The sequence below is a fragment of the Benincasa hispida genome, chromosome 5 (assembly GCF_027475165.1).
Source record: "Benincasa hispida cultivar pf3 chromosome 5, pf3_genome.v1.1, whole genome shotgun sequence".
NCBI classification, from domain to species: domain Eukaryota; kingdom Viridiplantae; phylum Streptophyta; class Magnoliopsida; order Cucurbitales; family Cucurbitaceae; genus Benincasa; species Benincasa hispida.
Window position 1 is genome coordinate 69280357 of NC_143482.1, and position 19125 is coordinate 69299481.

General features: G+C 36.1%; 1 protein-coding gene across 1 annotated transcript; it reads left to right on the plus strand.

The window, feature by feature from the left end:
- The first annotated feature begins 1575 nt into the window (after positions 1-1575).
- LOC120077432 (protein ULTRAPETALA 2-like) lies at positions 1576-4754 on the plus strand. The gene is made up of 3 exons (XM_039031312.2): positions 1576-1948; positions 3592-3916; positions 4366-4754. Exons 1-3 carry the CDS (start codon positions 1738-1740, stop codon positions 4538-4540), a joined length of 711 nt encoding a protein of 236 aa, XP_038887240.1. The 5' UTR covers positions 1576-1737; the 3' UTR covers positions 4541-4754.
- Positions 4755-19125: the final 14371 nt, after the last annotated feature.

Here is a 19125-nt window from a genome sequence, read left to right on the forward strand (position 1 = left end):
CAAATTCTCTGCAACAACATACCTTATTTGTCTCTCTCTCTCTCTATATATGTATGTATATGGTCCTTCAAAAAGGAGTTTAGTTTTATTTATGGGAAAAATAAAAATGAATGGTTTTTGTTAGGGGAAAATTAAATTCGGAATTCACATTTTCTTAATAAAATATTTAAATTCTTTGTCAAATTCAAAAACAAAAACGAATTTTTAAAAACTTTTTTTTTTTTTACAATCATTTATTGTTTTAAACAAAGTATTTAAGCTTATCAGCAATATTCCTATCCTAATTCTTTTAAAGCAAACTACTATTTTGGTTCCTATATTTCAAAAAAATCAAAGCCATAAAATTTGAAAAAAATGATGTTTAAATACTACTTTGATCCTGTACTTTTGATTTTGATTCATTTTAATCTCTATATTTTTAAAATGTTCATTTTGGTTCCTATACTTTCTAATTTGATTCATTTTGGTCTCTATATTTTCAAAATATTCATTTATGTCCTTGTATTTTAAAAAAGAGACCATTTTGGTCCTTTAACTTTTTTGGTCCTTAAAAAAGAAGTAAAAATGAAAATGAAAGGACCAAAATAGTTACATTTTGAAAGGTGCAAGGACCAAAATAAATATTTTGAAAATACGGGGACCAAAATGAACCAAATTTGAAAATATAGGAACCAAAACGAACTAAAACCAAAATATAAGGACTAAAGTAGTACTTCATAGAAAAGATATATTATTATTATGGTTTAAATCTTATTTTAGTCCATATACTTTGAATCATATTCTATTTTGGTGCCTAAATTTTCAAAAATGTTCATTTTAATCCCTAAACTTTTAAAAAGTGTTTAGTTTAGTCCATACTATTAAAATTATGTTAGCTCTTCAATAGAAGTGTGAGGGGCTTGTATTTTTGGATGACTATGCTCTAAATGTATTGAGCAAGATGAAACTAAAGTAAAATGCCAACAACCAACATACCAAAATATTGAAGGACCAAAGTTTTGAACTAAAATTATTTTTTAAATTCTTCTATTTTTACACCTTATTCAAAATTGAAAATCTAGATTTTGTAGATTAACTAATTTATTCGGTAGCCTAACATCCAAAAGTACAAGTCATCTTTTTTTTTTTTTTTAAAGAGTTAACAAGATCTTAAAAAGTCATAGACCAAGATAAGTATTTTTTAAAAGTTTAGAGAATAAAACAAACATTTTAAAAAGTTTAGGGACCAAAATAAAATATTTTTCAAAGTTAAGGGACTAAAACATACATTTTTAAAAGTTTAGGGATCAAAATAAGATTTAAACCAATTGTTATTATACTCAAATAATCATATCTCAACTACCAAAAAAATAATTCTCTTGCCTTATAAAAACAAATAGATTTGAAAAAAAATAAAAAATCAATAATTTAAGTATTGAGAAACGTGAGGATACGAACAAGCAAATTACCTTTTAGTTTTCTCTATGCCCAAAATTTAGACGTCGCAAAACAGCCAAATTCTCCGAAACAACATACCTTATTTGTCTGTGTGTAAATATATATATATATATATATATGGTCCTTCAAAAAGGAGTTTATTTTTATTTATGGGAAAAATAAAAATGAATGGTTTTTGTTAGGGGAAAATTAAATTAGGAATTGCAAAAGAAAAATTACAATCCCAATTGATGAATTTATTCCTGGGCCATTAGAAGAAGAGGAAGATTAAGGGTTGAAATTAATAAAATAAAAATAATAATGATGAGATCAGAAGAAAATAGTAGTAATTGGGGAATGTTTGAAGAAGAAGGAGTTCAGAAAATGGAAGGGTTCGTTAAAGGATCGGATTTCATAGAGGTTCATTGCGGCTGCACCAGCAAGAAATATGGCGATTCTTCTGGTAAACTTAGGATTTCTTCTTCTGGCCATTTCTTCATCTTCTGTTTCTGCTCCGATGCCTGTAATGCCGGTATCTCTCTCTCTTCTCTTTCTCCTTCTTATTCTAGTCTTAGAGATTAATTATTAGGATAAAGAAAAAACTGCGGAAATATCACCGTTATCTAGACTGCGATACACTAGTCTTTGATATAGATAGTAAAATTTTACTATATTTGTAAATATTTTACTTCATTTTCCTATATTTAAAAATAATCCTATTTTTTAACCACTTAAAAAAATAGGTTTAAATACTCTTCTTAGTCTCTATACTTTATATTTTGGTTTATTTGGTTTTTCTACTTTCAATTTTGATTCATTTTAGGATTTGTATATCATTTTGATTCTTGAAAAAGATATTATGAAAATAAATGGACTAAGATAGACATTTTAAAAGTATAGGCAACAAAATGAACCAAAGTTGATATTATAGGACTAAAATGAACAAGGATTAAAGTAACATTTATTTCAAATAGGTTCTTAGATGGTGATTAAAATTTATAATGATGTTTGGAGGTGATTTTGAAATAAATTAGAATCGTTTTTGTTATATAAAATCATTTTTAAACATGTTCTTTTTACAATGATTTAAAATAGGTTTTGATGGTAGGTTAAAAATTTTAAAAAGCAAACATTGATTTGATTTTTAAGGATTGAAGTCATGTCATGGAGTGATTTTTATAGGTCCTTTTTGGTAATCATTTGGTTTTTTGTTTTTGTTTTAAAAATTAACCCTATTTCATCTACATTTTTTACAATGATTTGTATCTTTATTAAATACAATGATTGAATTCTTAGCTAGTTTTCAAAAAAAAAATAATAATAAATAAAATTGAAAGCTACTTTTTTTAGTTCTCAAAATTTGGCTTGTTTTTTTAAACATTGGTAAAAAGAAGGTAACAAATAATGAAATTTGAGAATAGTAGTGTCCATAAGTTTATTTTTTTTTTAAAAAAAAAATACAAAATGGTTATCAAACAAGACCTTAACAATTTCAAAATCACTCTTTCAAATTTGCTCTTTTTTAAATGTACATAGTTAAATCACTTTTTCATTTTTAAAGTTTGCTCAAATACAAGTTTTTAGTAATTTGAAACTAATTGGGTTGGACAAATTTGTGTTTAAAAAGTGTAAAACAAAAATTTGTTTTGAACAATTAAAACATCTTTTAAAGTGATTTTTAATTATTATTTCATAATCACTCTCAAATATGTCATTACTTTCTCCTTCTATTCATGCTATTAATCTTCTGTTATCAATAATTTCTAAATATTTGTGACTCACTTTACAATCATTTTTATATAATAATGTCGATGTGTGTAGTTAACAATGAAGAAATAAGAGAGTAATATCCATGCTATACTTGTATTAAAAAAAATAAAAAAAAATCAATTGATGGATGAACTTTGATATATAACAATTTTACTCGGTTATTTTCATTTCTTCACATGTAGAATCTGAGTTGCTACAACATTAAACTTTGTATTACATCCTAACAAACATTTTTTTTATGCTAGAGACAATTTTTAAACAATAGAAGTTAAACAGTAAAATTCTATAAAGTTAAGGATTGATCAATCCTTGTTGCAAGGGGAAAAAGTACAAGAATAAATGTACTTTCAAATCCATATTATTCTTATTGTAATTTAATGTTGTTTTGGGGTCGAATATTATTAGGGAAGCTGACTCCAGAGGAATTTGAGAAGCATTCTCAAAGAGAAGGGATCAGGAAATGGAAGAGCAACATCTGGGTTTCAGTTGAAGGAGTGAAGGTTCCATTGTGGAGAACTTGCTTGCTTAAATACTACAAGCATTCTGAAAATGAGGCCAATTGGACTTCTGCTGCCCTTCGTCGCCGCAACTTCCACCGCGACGAGTTCATCCGATGCTTTGAGTGCAAGAAGGAACGACGCTTTCGTCTTCGAACTAGAGACCAATGTCAAATCTACCATAATTCAATTGCTAATCAAAGATGGAAATGTTCTGATCGTCCTTATGACATGTAAGTAATCTTCGCCGTTTTGTATTTTGTTTGGAATTTGCACAAGACTCAACAAGAAATAGGGAGTATTAAGTTTAAGCTTATTAATAAGTACAGGGGTCGGAATTTTATTTCATTAATAATTAAGTTGCCTTGGATTACAAGTCTTGTCAACCTGATTTCAACACAGTTCTATGTTCTTGTTTTGAAAAATATATATGAGTACAGTTATAACATAGTTTTGTGAGGGTTAACTTTGTTACATTTAGAAACTTATCATCTTATTAAAAAAATCGAAAACTTATAACATTGAGATCTTTATATTTAGGAACTTATCATCTTATTAGAAAGATTAAAAGAAAGTTAGAAATCCATGCATGCTTGGGCTCTCTATGCAGAAGCCAGAATCTTTCATACCCATTTCTTAGAGTTAGATTAAGTATGATGCTGGTTTTATGCCATTGTTTCAGGATAACATGTGATGATGACGAAGAGCGGGAGAGTCGAAAGAGTTTCCGAGGCTGTCCACGATCGTCAAAGTGTCGAGGCTGCACGTCCTGTGTTTGCTTCGGATGTCTTCGATGCCGCTTCTTGGACTGCCATTGCCGTGCCTGCACTGATTTTGTGCAGAATACAGCACCTTGAGCTTGCACTTGTATTTGAAACTTTGTTGATGAGTTCTGATGGCCACTGGAGCATCTATTTGTATTTGATGCAAGTTTCTTCGAATTTGAAGGGGAAAAAAAAAAAGCAAAAGAATTGAACATGGGACCTTTTTTACAGTTAGCTGACAAGCAAATGTATGCTTTGTTTTTTTTTTTTTTTCTAGTCTCTAGTTTTTCACCAAGTTGGGAGTTTTCTACATAAATTTTTGCGTTCTCAATTTTTATTGCTTTCTTTTAATTTCTCTGCTCTTTCCTATAGTAGAAGTGAGAGATTTTTCCCAATAAGTGGTATTAGAGTGTCAGGTTCATAGTTTCTTGAATGTCTGAGTATGCTCTGTGGTTGCAACTTTGTCTGAGCTTCCACATCAGAAAAGAATTCTTGAAACGAGTTGCGATGTTTTTGTAAATAGTGTGAGATGTTTGCTATCATCTGATTTTCTAGGAATGAAGCAAATGTGTGTCAAGCTTTATGAGTTCAATAAAGTTTGAAATGGAGAAATTTGATGGAAGGATCAACTTCGGCTTGTGGCAAGTTCAAGTCAAGGATGTGTTGATACAATCTGGATTACACAAGTACAAGACAAGTGGTGATGGTATTCCAGTGTTGTAACGACTCGACTCCCTAGGACTCAAGCTAGACCATTACCATACACATGCATGCATGGAATTTAAAACAACACCTTTTCATAGCGAAATAAATACCAAATGAATAAAGTCAATTAAAAGATTTTATTAAAACAAGATAATAAAAATCCAAGTAACAGGTTACCTATAACCATGAAAACGAATCTAAAAAACTGCAAGTCTAAAAATGAATACCAAAACGAAGAGTTCAAAACATCAAGACTAAATCGAAAACATGAACAGAAATCTTGAAAACATATGCGGAAGCATAAGACTGGTCCCAGTGGCAAAAATAAGCATGTAAATGATGAGTATAAAATACTCAGTAAGTAACCCCACCACTAGGTCAGGCTAAGCATTTATGTCCAATAAATGCTACAAGAGCTGAAACTCTATACTAGCAGGACCAGAAGATCTCTATTAACCGGCCACTCTTTTACCTTTCCCTTAGACGTGGGTCACTTTCACACACATTACGTCTGATGTATATCTCTTTCATATACATTGAACCCTCTGGGAATGCATCACTTTCATACACCACAAGTCTTCTCTATGAATGCAAGGATGTGCACCTCTTTCGTATACACACATCCCATTGAGTGTGCACCTCTTTCGTACACCTCAACCCCCTCTAGGTATGCATCACTTTCATACATATAGGCCCTAGTACATCTCTTTCATGCACTAGTGCCCCTAGACATGTATCACTTTCATGCAGTCAAATAAATCAATATTGGAAAGGAAAAGAGATGGCATCCAAGATCATAATACATGTAACATTTACCTATTCATGAGTCCTATAAAATCTTGCAAATAATATCATGCGAGTCAATCTAGACAAGCATGTGTAATCTCGTAAAAATGAACCGACCCCAGTACATCTCTTTCATGCACTAGACTCCTTAAAACATTCACATAATGGACATTCATAATTTCATGGTAAATCGCACGACATACATTCATAGATCCAAAAGAAAATCTCATGAAAACATGTACATCAACATATATCTAATTTTCGTCTAGCGCTATGGAATTTCAGTGGTAGTGTCACTTATCTCATAATTTAGGCCCGAGCTCATTTGTTCCGCTAATAGACCTCATAAAAATTATAAATCATGCTCATACATATAACATGCTTCAAACATATTATCACATGCTCATATATTCTTTCTGAACAGTTCATTCAATCTCAAAATCAACAAAATTATCCTTCATCTTATCGTCTGACACAAAGGCGGTTCCAGTAGTAAGATTACTTACCTCAAGTTGAAATTTCAAGACTAGCTCAAACAATCAAACACTAGCAGCACTCAACTTAACGTTCTCAAACTATGCCAAAAACGCCAACAAAATCGATTTGCTAAACAGTAAATAAATCCCACACCAACTTCAATCCTGAAGCTAAGATCCAACAAGAACAGTGACGAAGGAGAGAAAATCTATGCGACAGATCAGTGGCAGTGGACGAGCGGCGCACTCATATCTGGTAGACGGCGCGGCAGCTGGCTGGATGCAAGCAGTAGCATTGTATGTAACAAGGCATTGGCTGGAGGCAAGCGGCTGCTGGGCGAAAGGATAAACGACAGAAAGAAAAATTCTCAGATGGTAGGGGAGTTTTGTGAAGAAAAAAATGGAGAGAGAAATTTTTTTTTTTTGGTGGGGGGGGAGGGGGAGGGAGGGGTGTCGTGCGTTAGGGGGAGAGAGAATGAGGGAAGAGATAAATTCATGTGAATTTAATACTCCAACTTTGGATTATGCTCGCAACTACTCGCTCAACTAAATTAAGCTAGCCTCTACAAAGACCGACAACTAGCAATAACCTAGTCAAGAGAGCGTTCTAATCATTGATTAAGGTTGGATAGGCCAAACCCTAGTCAACCTATATGCTCCTACTTCTATTGGGTTCGATAGTAGCCATATAGAATAGAAAACATGCGCATTAGGTTCTAGGATTCAATTGTGTTGATTAATTGTTAAGATAGCTTAATCAATTAACCAAAATTTCTCCAAATCTAGTAGTTAGTGCATCCTAGGATAGCCATCAAACACACAACTACTATTGCCTCTTGTAGATCTTGGCTAGACATTCCATCAAACACATTGAAAGAAACATATTCAACAACGATTGTGACAAAACTAAGCATCTAGGCTATTCATGTTCAAGATTTAGATCATTCAACATGCTTCAAGAATTAAAATCAGATTCAAGAAGGGACAATTCAGATTGCAATTGATAAAGAAAGCAGAAAACTCAAAGGAATTTACAAGAACCCTTGAAATCGAAACAAGATTCAATCAACTTCACAAATTCATTAACAAATTGTATGAAGAATTACAAGAGTTTGTTTACAATTAAAAAATATATAAAATCTAACCTAAATTGGAGCAAGAATTACCAAAGAAGTGAAACAACTCGAAGAGAGATCCCGACCTCCATGATTTTTCTTCCTCCCTTTTTGCAAAAATGAAAGAAAAGTCTTTTATAGTATGCAAGCTAGCGTCAAGACGCTGAGGTAGCATTGCAATGCTAAATCGGTGAAAAGCCTCAAAGCATTGGGCTTGCATTGCTACGCTACCCCCCACAACGCTTGTCAATGCAAGGTGCGCACACGCGGGGGGGTGCACGTCAAAGTCCAGAGCGTTGCAATGTTGCCCTGTTTTGCAGCGAGATTGAACATTCTGCCTTCAAGCATTGCATAATGCCTCTCCTAGGGTCGTGACGCTGTATTCTCGATGGCATTTTAATAATTTACTTGATTCTCTTCAAATTGTTGAATTTCTTGGCTATTTTAGATTCTTTTTGGCCCGATCTTCTCTTAATGACTCCTAAATACCTCGGGGACCGTTTTACTTACAAACTAAGCATTTAAAACAAATAATCAACTCAATTTTGGGGAATTAACATATAAAATATGCATCCTTTAAGAACCTAACAACCATCTATATGAATCAACCAGAAGGATTCATTGAAAAAGATCAAGAGCAAAAGATTTGAAAGCCTAATTGATCCATTTATGGACTGAAACAAGCATCTCGATCTTGGAATATGAGATTTGATGTTGCGATAAAATCTTATGACATTAATAAAAAAGTTGATGAGCCTTGTGTTTACGAGAAAATCATCAACAACTCAGTAGCTTTCCTCGTGCTATATGTGGATGATATCCTACTCATTGGGAATGATGTAGGTTTCCTGACTGATGTAAAGAAATGGTTGGCCGCCCAATTCCAAAAGAAAGATTTTGGAGAGGTGCAGTTTGTTCTAGGAATCTAGATTATCAGGGATCGTAAGAATAAAAGGTTGGCCTTGTCTCAGGCATCGTATATTGACAAAATGCTTGTCAAATATACGATGCACAATTCCAAGAAGGGTTTATTACCTTTTAGGTATGGAATTATATTATCTAAGAAATAGTGTCCTAAGAATTCTCAAGAGTTTGAGGAAATGAGACGAATTCCCTATGCATCGGTTGTTGGTAGCCTTATATATGCAATGTTATGTACCAGACCTGACATTTGCTATGCAGTAGGAATTTTCAGTAGATATCAATCCAATCCAGGATTAGATCACTGAACAACGGTCAAAACAATCCCCAAATACCTTTGAAGAACGAGGGAGTATATGCTTGTGTATGGAGATAAGGATCTGATCCTTAGAGGATAGACAGACTCTAACTCTCAGACTGATCGGGATTCTCGAAAATTCACATCAGGGTCAATGTTTACTCTTAATGGAGGAGTTATAGTTTGGCGACGTAGCAAACAAGGATGCATAGCTGACTCCACTATAGAAGTCAAATACGTCATTGCTTGTGAAGCTGCTAAAGAGGCTATTTGGCTTAAGAAGTTCCTTACTAATTTAGAAGTTGTTCTAAATATGACTTTGCCCATCACACTTTATTGTGATATCAGTGGTGTTGTGGCAACTTCTAAGGAACTTAGGAGTAATCGTAGAAGCAAACACATTGAATGAAAATATTACTTGATTCGGGAGATTATGCATCGAAGTGACGTGACTGTCATGAAGATTGCTTCAGAGCACAATGTTGTTGATCCGTTTACAAAGGCTCTGACAGCTAAAATGGTCAAGGATCATCTAGAAAGTTTGGGTTTACGAGATATGTGACATATTGTCTAGGGCAAGTGGGAGATGTTACTAGGGTATAGTGTATGCCATAGTTTATTGTATTTTGTACTTTATTTATATTGTACATTAGGCTCCCTAAGCTTTGTTGGGATTGGTGTCCTAAATATCTTATATTCTCGTAGTTATAAACATTGTACAAACAAATTGTTATTAATAAAATAATTATTATTTTATGAGCATACACCCAATGTAATAAACTAAGATCCTAGGTGATTTTATGTAATTTAAACAAGTATGTAGAGACATATGGATGGATCTAAAGGAACTCTCTAAGAAGACTATCCATGAGCGCGTTCGGATCTTTCCTATTTCATTGTGACCGAATTACCACACACACATTCTAATCAACAGTTATGCAATTTAACACTAATTGACGGCATGCTTTGATAAATAAAATACAAGATAATGAGCTCACATACAAGTTGAAGAATGTCTTTACAACGAACTTAACCCAGCAGAAGCAACCCTCTACGATCTTTTATCGCCCACCAAACAGTCGGCTACCAACAGCACGATCGTCTATACGAACAGTAGCAAACAAACGAGCACGAGCAGGGACAAAACCACCATTTAGAGCCCTTGGTATTCTCAGAGTGAGAATCCAAAGAATGATCTTTGTTCAATTTGGTAGAGGAAGGAGGAAATGGCTAATCATGTAGAATGATAAGCAACTGGGAGAGAAGGCTATCGTATAGCAGATGCTTATCGTTTAGAGAATGTGTAGGTTTTACTAAACGATCGTTTAGTAAATGGTAAGCGATCATTTAGAAAACTCGACACGCTAAGCGATCATTTAGAAAAGCTGAGCGATCGTTTAGAGAATGTGTGCGATCGTTTTAGCGATAGGGCACTATCGTATAGGCTCTCAGCTAAGCAATCGATATGTTTTCACATGTTTTGCAATTTTTTCGAACTCTTTGCAAAATGAAAAATATTTTCATTTTATTCTTCAGTTACAATAACCGAATACTGATTTCCCACTAACACACGATTAAGGAGAAGTTTTCGGCCAATTATCACATAATTAATTAATTAATATAATCATATTATATTCTTACTCTATAGTTTAATATCATATATCTACTATAATAATTTCTTCTCTACTTGATATAAATCATATTTATATCTAATTTCCTCCAAAATAATGTATCTCATACATTTAGTCAATTATATCATATATAATTAACCAGTTCAATTTTATCATATATAATCGAACTCACTCTTGTCAATTTGAACATTTCAAACTGACCCAAAAACTGATTCTCGACTTTATCCAAGTTACCTATGGGACCTTATGGACATGTGGCTTGAAACTCAAACGGTACGTGAATAGCTGACTAAGCTCTTTAGCTACAAGATCCACCATCCGTTAACTGCCAGACATTCCACTAAAGACCAGTAGTTGAACTCTTCTTACCACAGATATATTTCTGTGTCCATCGGATATAAGCAATCATGAGTACGATGACTCTTCACAGATGCTCGTAAGTACAGCTGGGCCAATTTACCGTTTTTCCCCTGTAGTTACATCTCACTTCTTAAGTACCACTGATTCCTCTAATGAACAATACAACATAGACCAACTATCTTGGAACACCTCTCGGGCCAAGAGAAAGTGTGTGGTGTCACATCGTTCAAGCCCTGGAATCAGCCCTTAAGGGAGCTATTTATCTACTTGCCCCTGCTTCGGGGAAGGAGTGAATTCTATTTTGTGTAGTTGAATTCCCAACTCTCAAATCAGATGAATCCCCAAAATGGTAGGTTTGAATCGGCGACCTGGCCACTCGCACCCATATAAATCAAAGGATCGCCCTCAATGGCAGGAGTTCCTAACTCACTCAGGATTGAGGTCATGTTACCTATGATCGTCCCAGTGAAGTGAAGTCTCTGTCATGAATGGTGTTATATAACAAGACGTTAACACTTCATGGTCAGGTCTTATACAAACTCTTTGTATAGGACGCCCCCGCTCGCATGTCCCCTACATGAATGATTAGGATCAGACCATCTGTAACAAGTCACAACACTTGTGACTATTCCACAAAGCGAGCCACATTCGTAGCATTACCAGGATAAGGTTTCTCTCCTATATCCATATATTACAGACCATTTTGGTTATCACTCAAGACATGATCCACTTGTATGTCACCACATACATGCTTAAGTTACATACAGATAACCAGGGATTTTATGTTTATTGGTTTGTGGTAAAGCAAATAAAACAAACAACTGAGCAAAATCAAGATGTGAAGTAAATATCATATATTATTCAACACAAGTGTTCGTACAAACTATAGGACATGAGACTTTAGGGCATCAACCCCAACAATCTCTTACTTGTCCTAAAGCGAAGTGGGGTGTACATTAAACTAGTATAAAACAATAAATTAGGGCATAAAAGCCCAATACAAGAAAATCTCCCACTTGCCCTAGTCCAGCCGTGACGATCCTATAGACCCATGCCCTGAAGGTGACCCTCAAACGCTATAGTCGTGAGAGCCTTCGTAAATGAATCAGCAACATTATGCTCTGAAGCGATCTTCGTGACGATCACGTCCCCTCGATGCACTATCTCGCAGATCAGATGATACTTCCACTCTATGGGTTTGTCGCACCTGTGACTCCTAGGCTCCTTGGAGTTCACCACTGCACCACTATTATCATAATAGAGGGTAATGAGCCTAGACATATTTGGAACAACTTTCAATTCTGTCAAGAACTTCCTGAGCCATACGGCCTCTTTAACAGCTTCGCAAGCCACTACGTACTCCACTTCTATAGTGGAATAGGCGATGCACCCCTGCTTAGTGCTTCGCCACACTACAGCTCCCCCGTTAAGAATAAAGACTAACCCTGACGTGGACTTGTGAGTGTCCTTATCAGTCTGAAAGTCAGAATCCATGTATCCAGTAAGGATCAAATCCCTAGATCTATACACGAACATGTAGTCCCTCATTCTCGGAAGATACTTGAGAATGTTCTTCACTGCGGTTCAGTGACCCTGGCCTGGGTTAGACTGATACCTATGCCCACAGTGTAGCAGATGTCTATACAAGTACATAGCATCGTATACATCAAACTTCCAACGGCAGACGCATATGGGACCCGTCTCATCTTCTCAACCTCTTGAGGCATCTTAGGACACATATCCTTAGAAAAAGTGACTTCATGACTGAACGACAGTAGGCCCCTCTTGGAGTCCTACATCGAGTACTTGAGCAACATATTGTCAATGTACGATGCTTAAGACAGTGCTAGCATTTTGTTCTTACGATCCTGAAAGATCTGTATACCCAGAATAATCTGAGTCTCTCCTAGATCTTTCATTTGGAATTGGGTCGCTAGCTAGTTCTTAACTGCAGTCAGTAGACCTACATCATTCCCACTGAGCAGTATATCATCTACGTAAACCAGTAAGAAGACTACTGAAGCGTTGATGATCTTCCTATAGACACAAGGTTCATCAACGTTCTGGTCAAAGCTATACGACTTGATCGCTGTATCAAACCGTATGTTCCAAGATCGAGACGCCTCTTTCAGCCCGTAAAGGAACCGATTTAGCTTACAAACCTTTTTCTCTTGACCTTGGGCTATGAATCCCTCAGGTTGCACCATATAAATAGTCTCCTCAAGATTTCCATTAAGAAAGGCCATCTTGACATCCATTTGCTAGATCTCATAATTATAATAAGCTACAATGGACAGGAGGATGTGGATTAACTTTAGCATAGCAATAGGCGAGAAAGTCTCCTCATAGTCGACTCTCTCTACCTGGGTATAACCCTTTGCCACAAGTCGAGCCTTGAAGGTTTGCATATTCCTATCAGCACCCCATTTGCGCTTGTAGATCCATTTATAACCTATAGATCTTAACCCATCAGGCTGATCTATAAGATCTCATATTGAGTTGAAGTACATCAACTCCATCTCGAGATCCATGACTTTGACCCATTCATCCCGGTCAACATCCTCCATTTCCTTCTGATAAGACAACGGATCCTCAACGTCACTATCTGCTACCATAGCAAGGATTTTCGTGAAACCCAGATAGCGAACAAGTGGGTTCATAACCCTCCCACTCGTTGAGGTTCCCTCAACTCTTGAGGTGGAACCGACCTACTAGATGAACTTCTATCAACAATTCTTGTTGATGTAGCAGGCTCTTCAACAATTCTTGTTGAAGTTTCAGTAGTTTCATTGGAAAGCTCACGCAACACGACTTTACTTCATGGACTGTGCTCCCTTATATGATCCACCTCTAGGAAAGTAGCATCCGTGGATACAAACACCCTATTTTTCGATGGATCATAAAAAAAAAACCCATCGTGTACCTTTGAGGTAGCCTACAAAGAGGCATAACCTTGACCGTGGTTTCAACTTCTTGGGATTTACCTCAAGCACGTGTGAAAGGCAACCCCAAATGCAAAAGCGACGTAAACTGGCTTTATGCCCGTTCCACAACTCTAGAGGTGTTCTCGCAACACTCTTAGAGGGAACACAGTTGAGTATGTATACCGCAGTCTCCACTGCAAAACCCAAAACGAGTCTCATAAGGAAGCGTAACTCATCATCGAACGAACCATGTCCAACAAGGTTCTATTTCTCCTCTCCGCTACACCATTCTGCTTAGGTGTACCCGGCGCCAAGAGTTGGGAAACGATTCCATATTCTATCAAATAGTCCTGGAATGTTGAATCCAAAAACTCTCCACCTCGATCCGATCGAAGTGTTTTAATCAATCTATCCAATGCATTTTCAACTTCAGCCTTGAACTCTTTGAACTTTTCAAAGGATTTAGACTTCCGTTGCATAAGATAAACATACACATACCTAAAGTAATCATCAGTAAAACTGATAAAATACTCATAGCCACCTCGAGCTCACACATTCATAGAACCACAAATGTCAGAATGTACTAACTCAAGAGGCTCTTTGGCTCGATAACCTTTCCCAGTAAAAGGTCGTCTAGCATCTTACCCTCAAGGTAAGATTCGCACACTGGTAAAAAAATTTCTTCTAACTCACTTAGAAGTCCATTCTTCACCAATCTCTCAATCCTATTGAGATTAATGTGCCCTAAACGAAGATGCCAAAGATGGGCATTTTCTTTTAGAGAAATATGTTGATGTTTTGTTTTAGTTATGGCAGTTTTAAACAATTCTGTATTATAGAGGGAATTAATGGCTAATGACCTTAGCACATAAAATTACTTTCTAGATAAGCTGTACAAATATTAACACCATGAATAAACGTTTTATCCACATTGAAAGAAACAGTGTATTTACATTATAGCAAGCACTTTACAGAAATGAGGTTCCTCTTAAGTTTAGGAACAATATATACATCATTCAAAACTAGAAACCTATTCTATAAAGCTAACTGGAGCCCTCCCACTGCCACAGCTGAGACGACGTGTCCGGTGCCTACTCGCATAGTCATCTCATCAGCCTCCAGCTATTACCAAGTCCTAATCCCCTGAAAAGAAGAACAAATATAATTAGTGGCGCCCGAATCAATTATCTAGGCAGAATCATCATTCTCTACTAAACAAGTTTTAAGTACAAGTAAATCGTATTTACCTTTATCTGCCTTAGTCTTAGCCTTAGCGGCCTTTCTATCCTTTAGCCAGCAAGGACAGTTCCTCTTCTAGTGTCCATCTTAGTTGCAGTGGAAACACTTTTCTTTTTCAATCGGTGATGGATGCCTTCTTGGGGCGACAGACGGCGGGTTAGCAGGCGTCTTCCCTTTTCCCTTACCACCCTTCTTCTTCTTCCTCTTTGCAGAGTTAGAACTAGAAGGTGCAAACTTCGTTCCTGAGGTCGAACCTCTATGAAACGTCCTGGAGGATGAAGCAAAATTTTCCTAACCCTTCTTCCTCTCCTTACTTTGCAGTAAAGATTGGTAGGTCTATAACTCGTTGAGGAGAGTTGTAAGGTTATATTTCACTTTGTTAAAAATCACATTACTAACAAAGTGCAGGAAGCTCTTCGGTAAAGAATGTAGGATTATGCTAACCTGGCTGCTCTCATCGATGGTAGACCCATTCAACTCTGCCACATTGAAGTGGACCATTATGTTAAGCACATGTTCATGAACAGAGGTGCCTTCTTCCATTTTGGAGTTGAATATATACTTAAGAGCCTCATGCATAAGCTATTCAAACGGTTGTCTAAACATTCCCCGTATGGATTCCATTATCTCACGCGCTGAGACCATGGGCTTATGTTTTTTGGCCAAGACTTCAGAAAGACTTGCCAAGATATAGGCTCGGGCCTTCTCATTCGTCCGTGTCCATTGCTCGTACGCTTCCCGAACATTTCGAGTGGCATTGGGAGCTAAAATAGGAGGGCAGACCTCTGTAAGGGCAAACATGAGATCCTCGATGATAAGAATCGTTGTGATCATGTGTTTCCATGTTGAAAAGTTATCGCCAGTTAATTTTTTAGCGCTAAGCAAAGCTAATGTGGCTGTGGCCCTTTTGAAAAACTTGTTGCTGAAAATACGAACAAAATTTTAATTAGATTTTGTTAAACCACAATTTAACCAATTAATTTTGCAAAACAGTTTCAAATATCCTATGTATTAACATGAGGAGCGGGAGCATCCTATGTAATGAGTTTACATAAGATCGGACCAAGAATTAAGTCACGCTTACTTTATAACATTGTTTACTATTTAAGACTGACTATTTCAAAGTGATGACCTAGGTAACTTGACCTTAATTCTGAGCTAACTATGAACTCCTGTTTATTCGAGATTATCCTTAGATTTGCATGGGTGAAGGTTGGCTTAACAGCCCCGGCTCAATAAGCCTCTCATTTCAGGGGTAAGACAGGGAAAATAGTTGGAGACATAGGGTGCAAGACAGAATGCACTCCTACCCGCTTTTAGGGATAATAGAGATGTTGTTCCCTTAAGTATTGACTCCGAGGCTTGAACAAGGGGCCCCAACCTCTCATTGGCCTGAGAGTGACTCGGTTTAGTGATTGGATCACAAACCAATTGTTCATTAGAGGATGAGTGGGACTTAAGGAGCAAGATGTAATCTCGGGAGTAAAACACCTTATGACCCAATCGTTATTACGAACAACCAGTGAAAGGTTGACTCAACTTATCATGGTTATAGAAAATGGAAACATAATATATCTATAATGAGGGGAGTGCAACTATAGGTTGTAGTGAACAATCCTATTAGTTAACGAATGTTGATTAACTAGGTTAAAGAGTTTGACCGGTTAGTCTCGAATCATTGGAGCCCATGATCTGTAGGATCATCGGGTCTCCTTGCTAGCTCACTACGGACAAAATTGAAGAACTAGGTGAAGTAAGAATTTGAAATGTTTAAATTCGGGCCTTAGAGAAAATTGTATTTTATATGAGATATAATTTACAATTAAATAATTAATTTATTAATTATTTTTTAGAGTATTATTGAACATTAGCATGCAAGCGTTTTTTAAACTTGATTAATATGATTAATCAAAGTTAGGTGTCAAAAATAATTTAATATGTGATATTAAATTTATTTTTAATTATTTTCTAAATTATGAAATTATTTTTTTCATAAAAGTTTGTTTTATTTATATTAAAATTCGTTAGTGGAAAAATCCAATTGTTGGATTTTCCCACTAACTAAGTGAACTTTGAAGTGGCACTTCCAAAGCTTAACACCTAAAGATTACATGCTAGTAGATTTTGAGGTGGAAGACATGCAAAATAGGATTTTACATGTAATTTATCTTTAAATAGTTTGGTTTTTGAAATATGGATAAACTAATGCTTCTTTGACTTTTCACTTGACTTTTCCACCAAAATCTCTTTACTTTCCACTTTTCTAGAGTGCAATTCCCTTGTCTTCACTAGCAAAATGGTCCCACCATTGTGTTCTTCAACTGGAGAATAGCAAGGATTTATCGTTGGTGGTGTCGATCGAGCTCGGGAGAGGAAGATTGCGGTGGATTCTACAAAGGTTGTAATTTCTAACCCTTTATGCATGCTTATTCTTGTTTTTTATGTAATTAAAACGTTATCGATCTTCGCTTCCACTATTGCATGCTTTCTTTATGTTCCATCACTATCGATGTTGCAATTCAGGAAATCCTCTTTGAGGAAAAAAGGCTCGGGCTGATTTCCTCTCTATCATCTGAGATTGCTCTTCCAACCATTCATTCACGCTCTTTCATTGAGTCACCTTTCTACAAAAATTGCAAATCACATGGTCATAAGTTTGCTAACTGCCCTATCATTGAGTGTAGGTATTGCCACAAGCATGGTCATATTTGGATATTTGTCCTACCAAACTCCCTCCCCCCCCCCCCCCCCCCCCCCCCCCCCGATTATACCGCTAAGTCAAAGAATTCTTCCAAGTCTAGCCTTCCATCTATTGTTGTTGCAACAATGTCTACTGATGTGATGTATTTCAACCCTCTGAATCTCCAAATCAGTGACCTTCAGGATTTGCTCAAACTAGTGTTATCTTCTAGTTCACATGCTCCTGCTGTCACACTAGGTACATCTTGGCTTCTTGATTCGGTTTGTTGCAACCATATGACCTTAAATATTGCTCTGTTGTCTTCCTCTACCCCTATTAAATCTCTTCCTTCCATTACCATGTCCCTAATCCAACATTTAATATTGCTTCTGTTGGTCAGTTGTGTAACCTCAGACTTGTTGTTTTCTTTTTCTTCTCATGGTTGTCAGGTTCAAGAGTCGCAGACGGGTTAGACAATTGATACGGGTCGCAAGATGGGAAGATTATTTGAGCTCACATTCTTTCAGCCACCACTTCTCTCACCTTTTTCTACTGCTGTTACTAATACTAGTAAATTTTAGTGGCATCTGCGCCTTGGTCATGCATCCTCTGACAAGATTCGTAATTTAATTTCTATTGGTAGTTTGAATAATGTTTTGCAATTAAGTTCTTTTTCTACTTCTGCTTCATTATTTGGTACTCTGTTGGTCTGGTTCATTATGATGTTTGGGGCCCTGTGCCTACTCCTACTATCAATGGTTTTTAATATTTTGTGTTACTTATTGATGACTACTCCTACTCTACCTGGATATACTTTCTAAAATATCACTCTTCCTTACCTCAAATTTACATTAAGTTTGCCAAAATGGTCCACACTCAGTTTTCACCCACTATCAAAATTCTTCACACCGATAATGCAATGGAGTATAAGGACTCTCACCTACTTTCTTTCCTCACCCAACAGGGCACTTTTGTCCAATGTTCGTGCCTTTATACTTCCCGATAAAATGGTCTAGCTGAGTGAAAATATCATTGTATCTTGGATTCTATTCGTGCTTAGCTTCTCTCTACATCTTATCCTGAGAAGTTTTGGGGTGAGGCTGCTCTTATGTCTGTTTATTTCATCAATCATCTTCCTTTTACAGTTGTTCACAATCTGTCTCCTTTTGAATGATTGTATGGTAGCTTTCCTTCTTACTCTCATCTCAAAGTCTTTGTGTGTGCATGTTTTATTCTTTTCCATCCTCATGAACATACAAAATTTGAACCTCGAGCTCGTCTATGTTGTTTTCTTAGTTATGGAACTGAGCATAAAGGGTTCCGATGTTGGGATCCTATTTCTATAAAGCTTCATATCTCTCGTCATGTCATGTTTTAGGAACATCGTATGTTCTCTAATCTATCTTCTTTTCATGTTTTCCTTACTAGCCTTCATTCGTTCTTCACTGATCCTTCTACTGATCTTTTCATTACATGTGATCCTTTGCCTGACCTTTGCCCTTTCCTGTCTTTGAGCTTGATACATCTTCTTCCACTTATGTGC

Excerpts from the sequence above, each read along its gene's own strand:
- LOC120077432 (XM_039031312.2), top strand. The coding sequence starts at position 1,738 with ATGATGAGATCAGAAGAAAATAGTAGTAATTGGGGAATGTTTGAAGAA. Across the intron at positions 1,949-3,591 it reads CTCCGATGCCTGTAATGCCG|GGAAGCTGACTCCAGAGGAA; the intron begins GTATCTCTCTCT and ends GAATATTATTAG. Across the intron at positions 3,917-4,365 it reads TCTGATCGTCCTTATGACAT|GATAACATGTGATGATGACG; the intron begins GTAAGTAATCTT and ends CCATTGTTTCAG.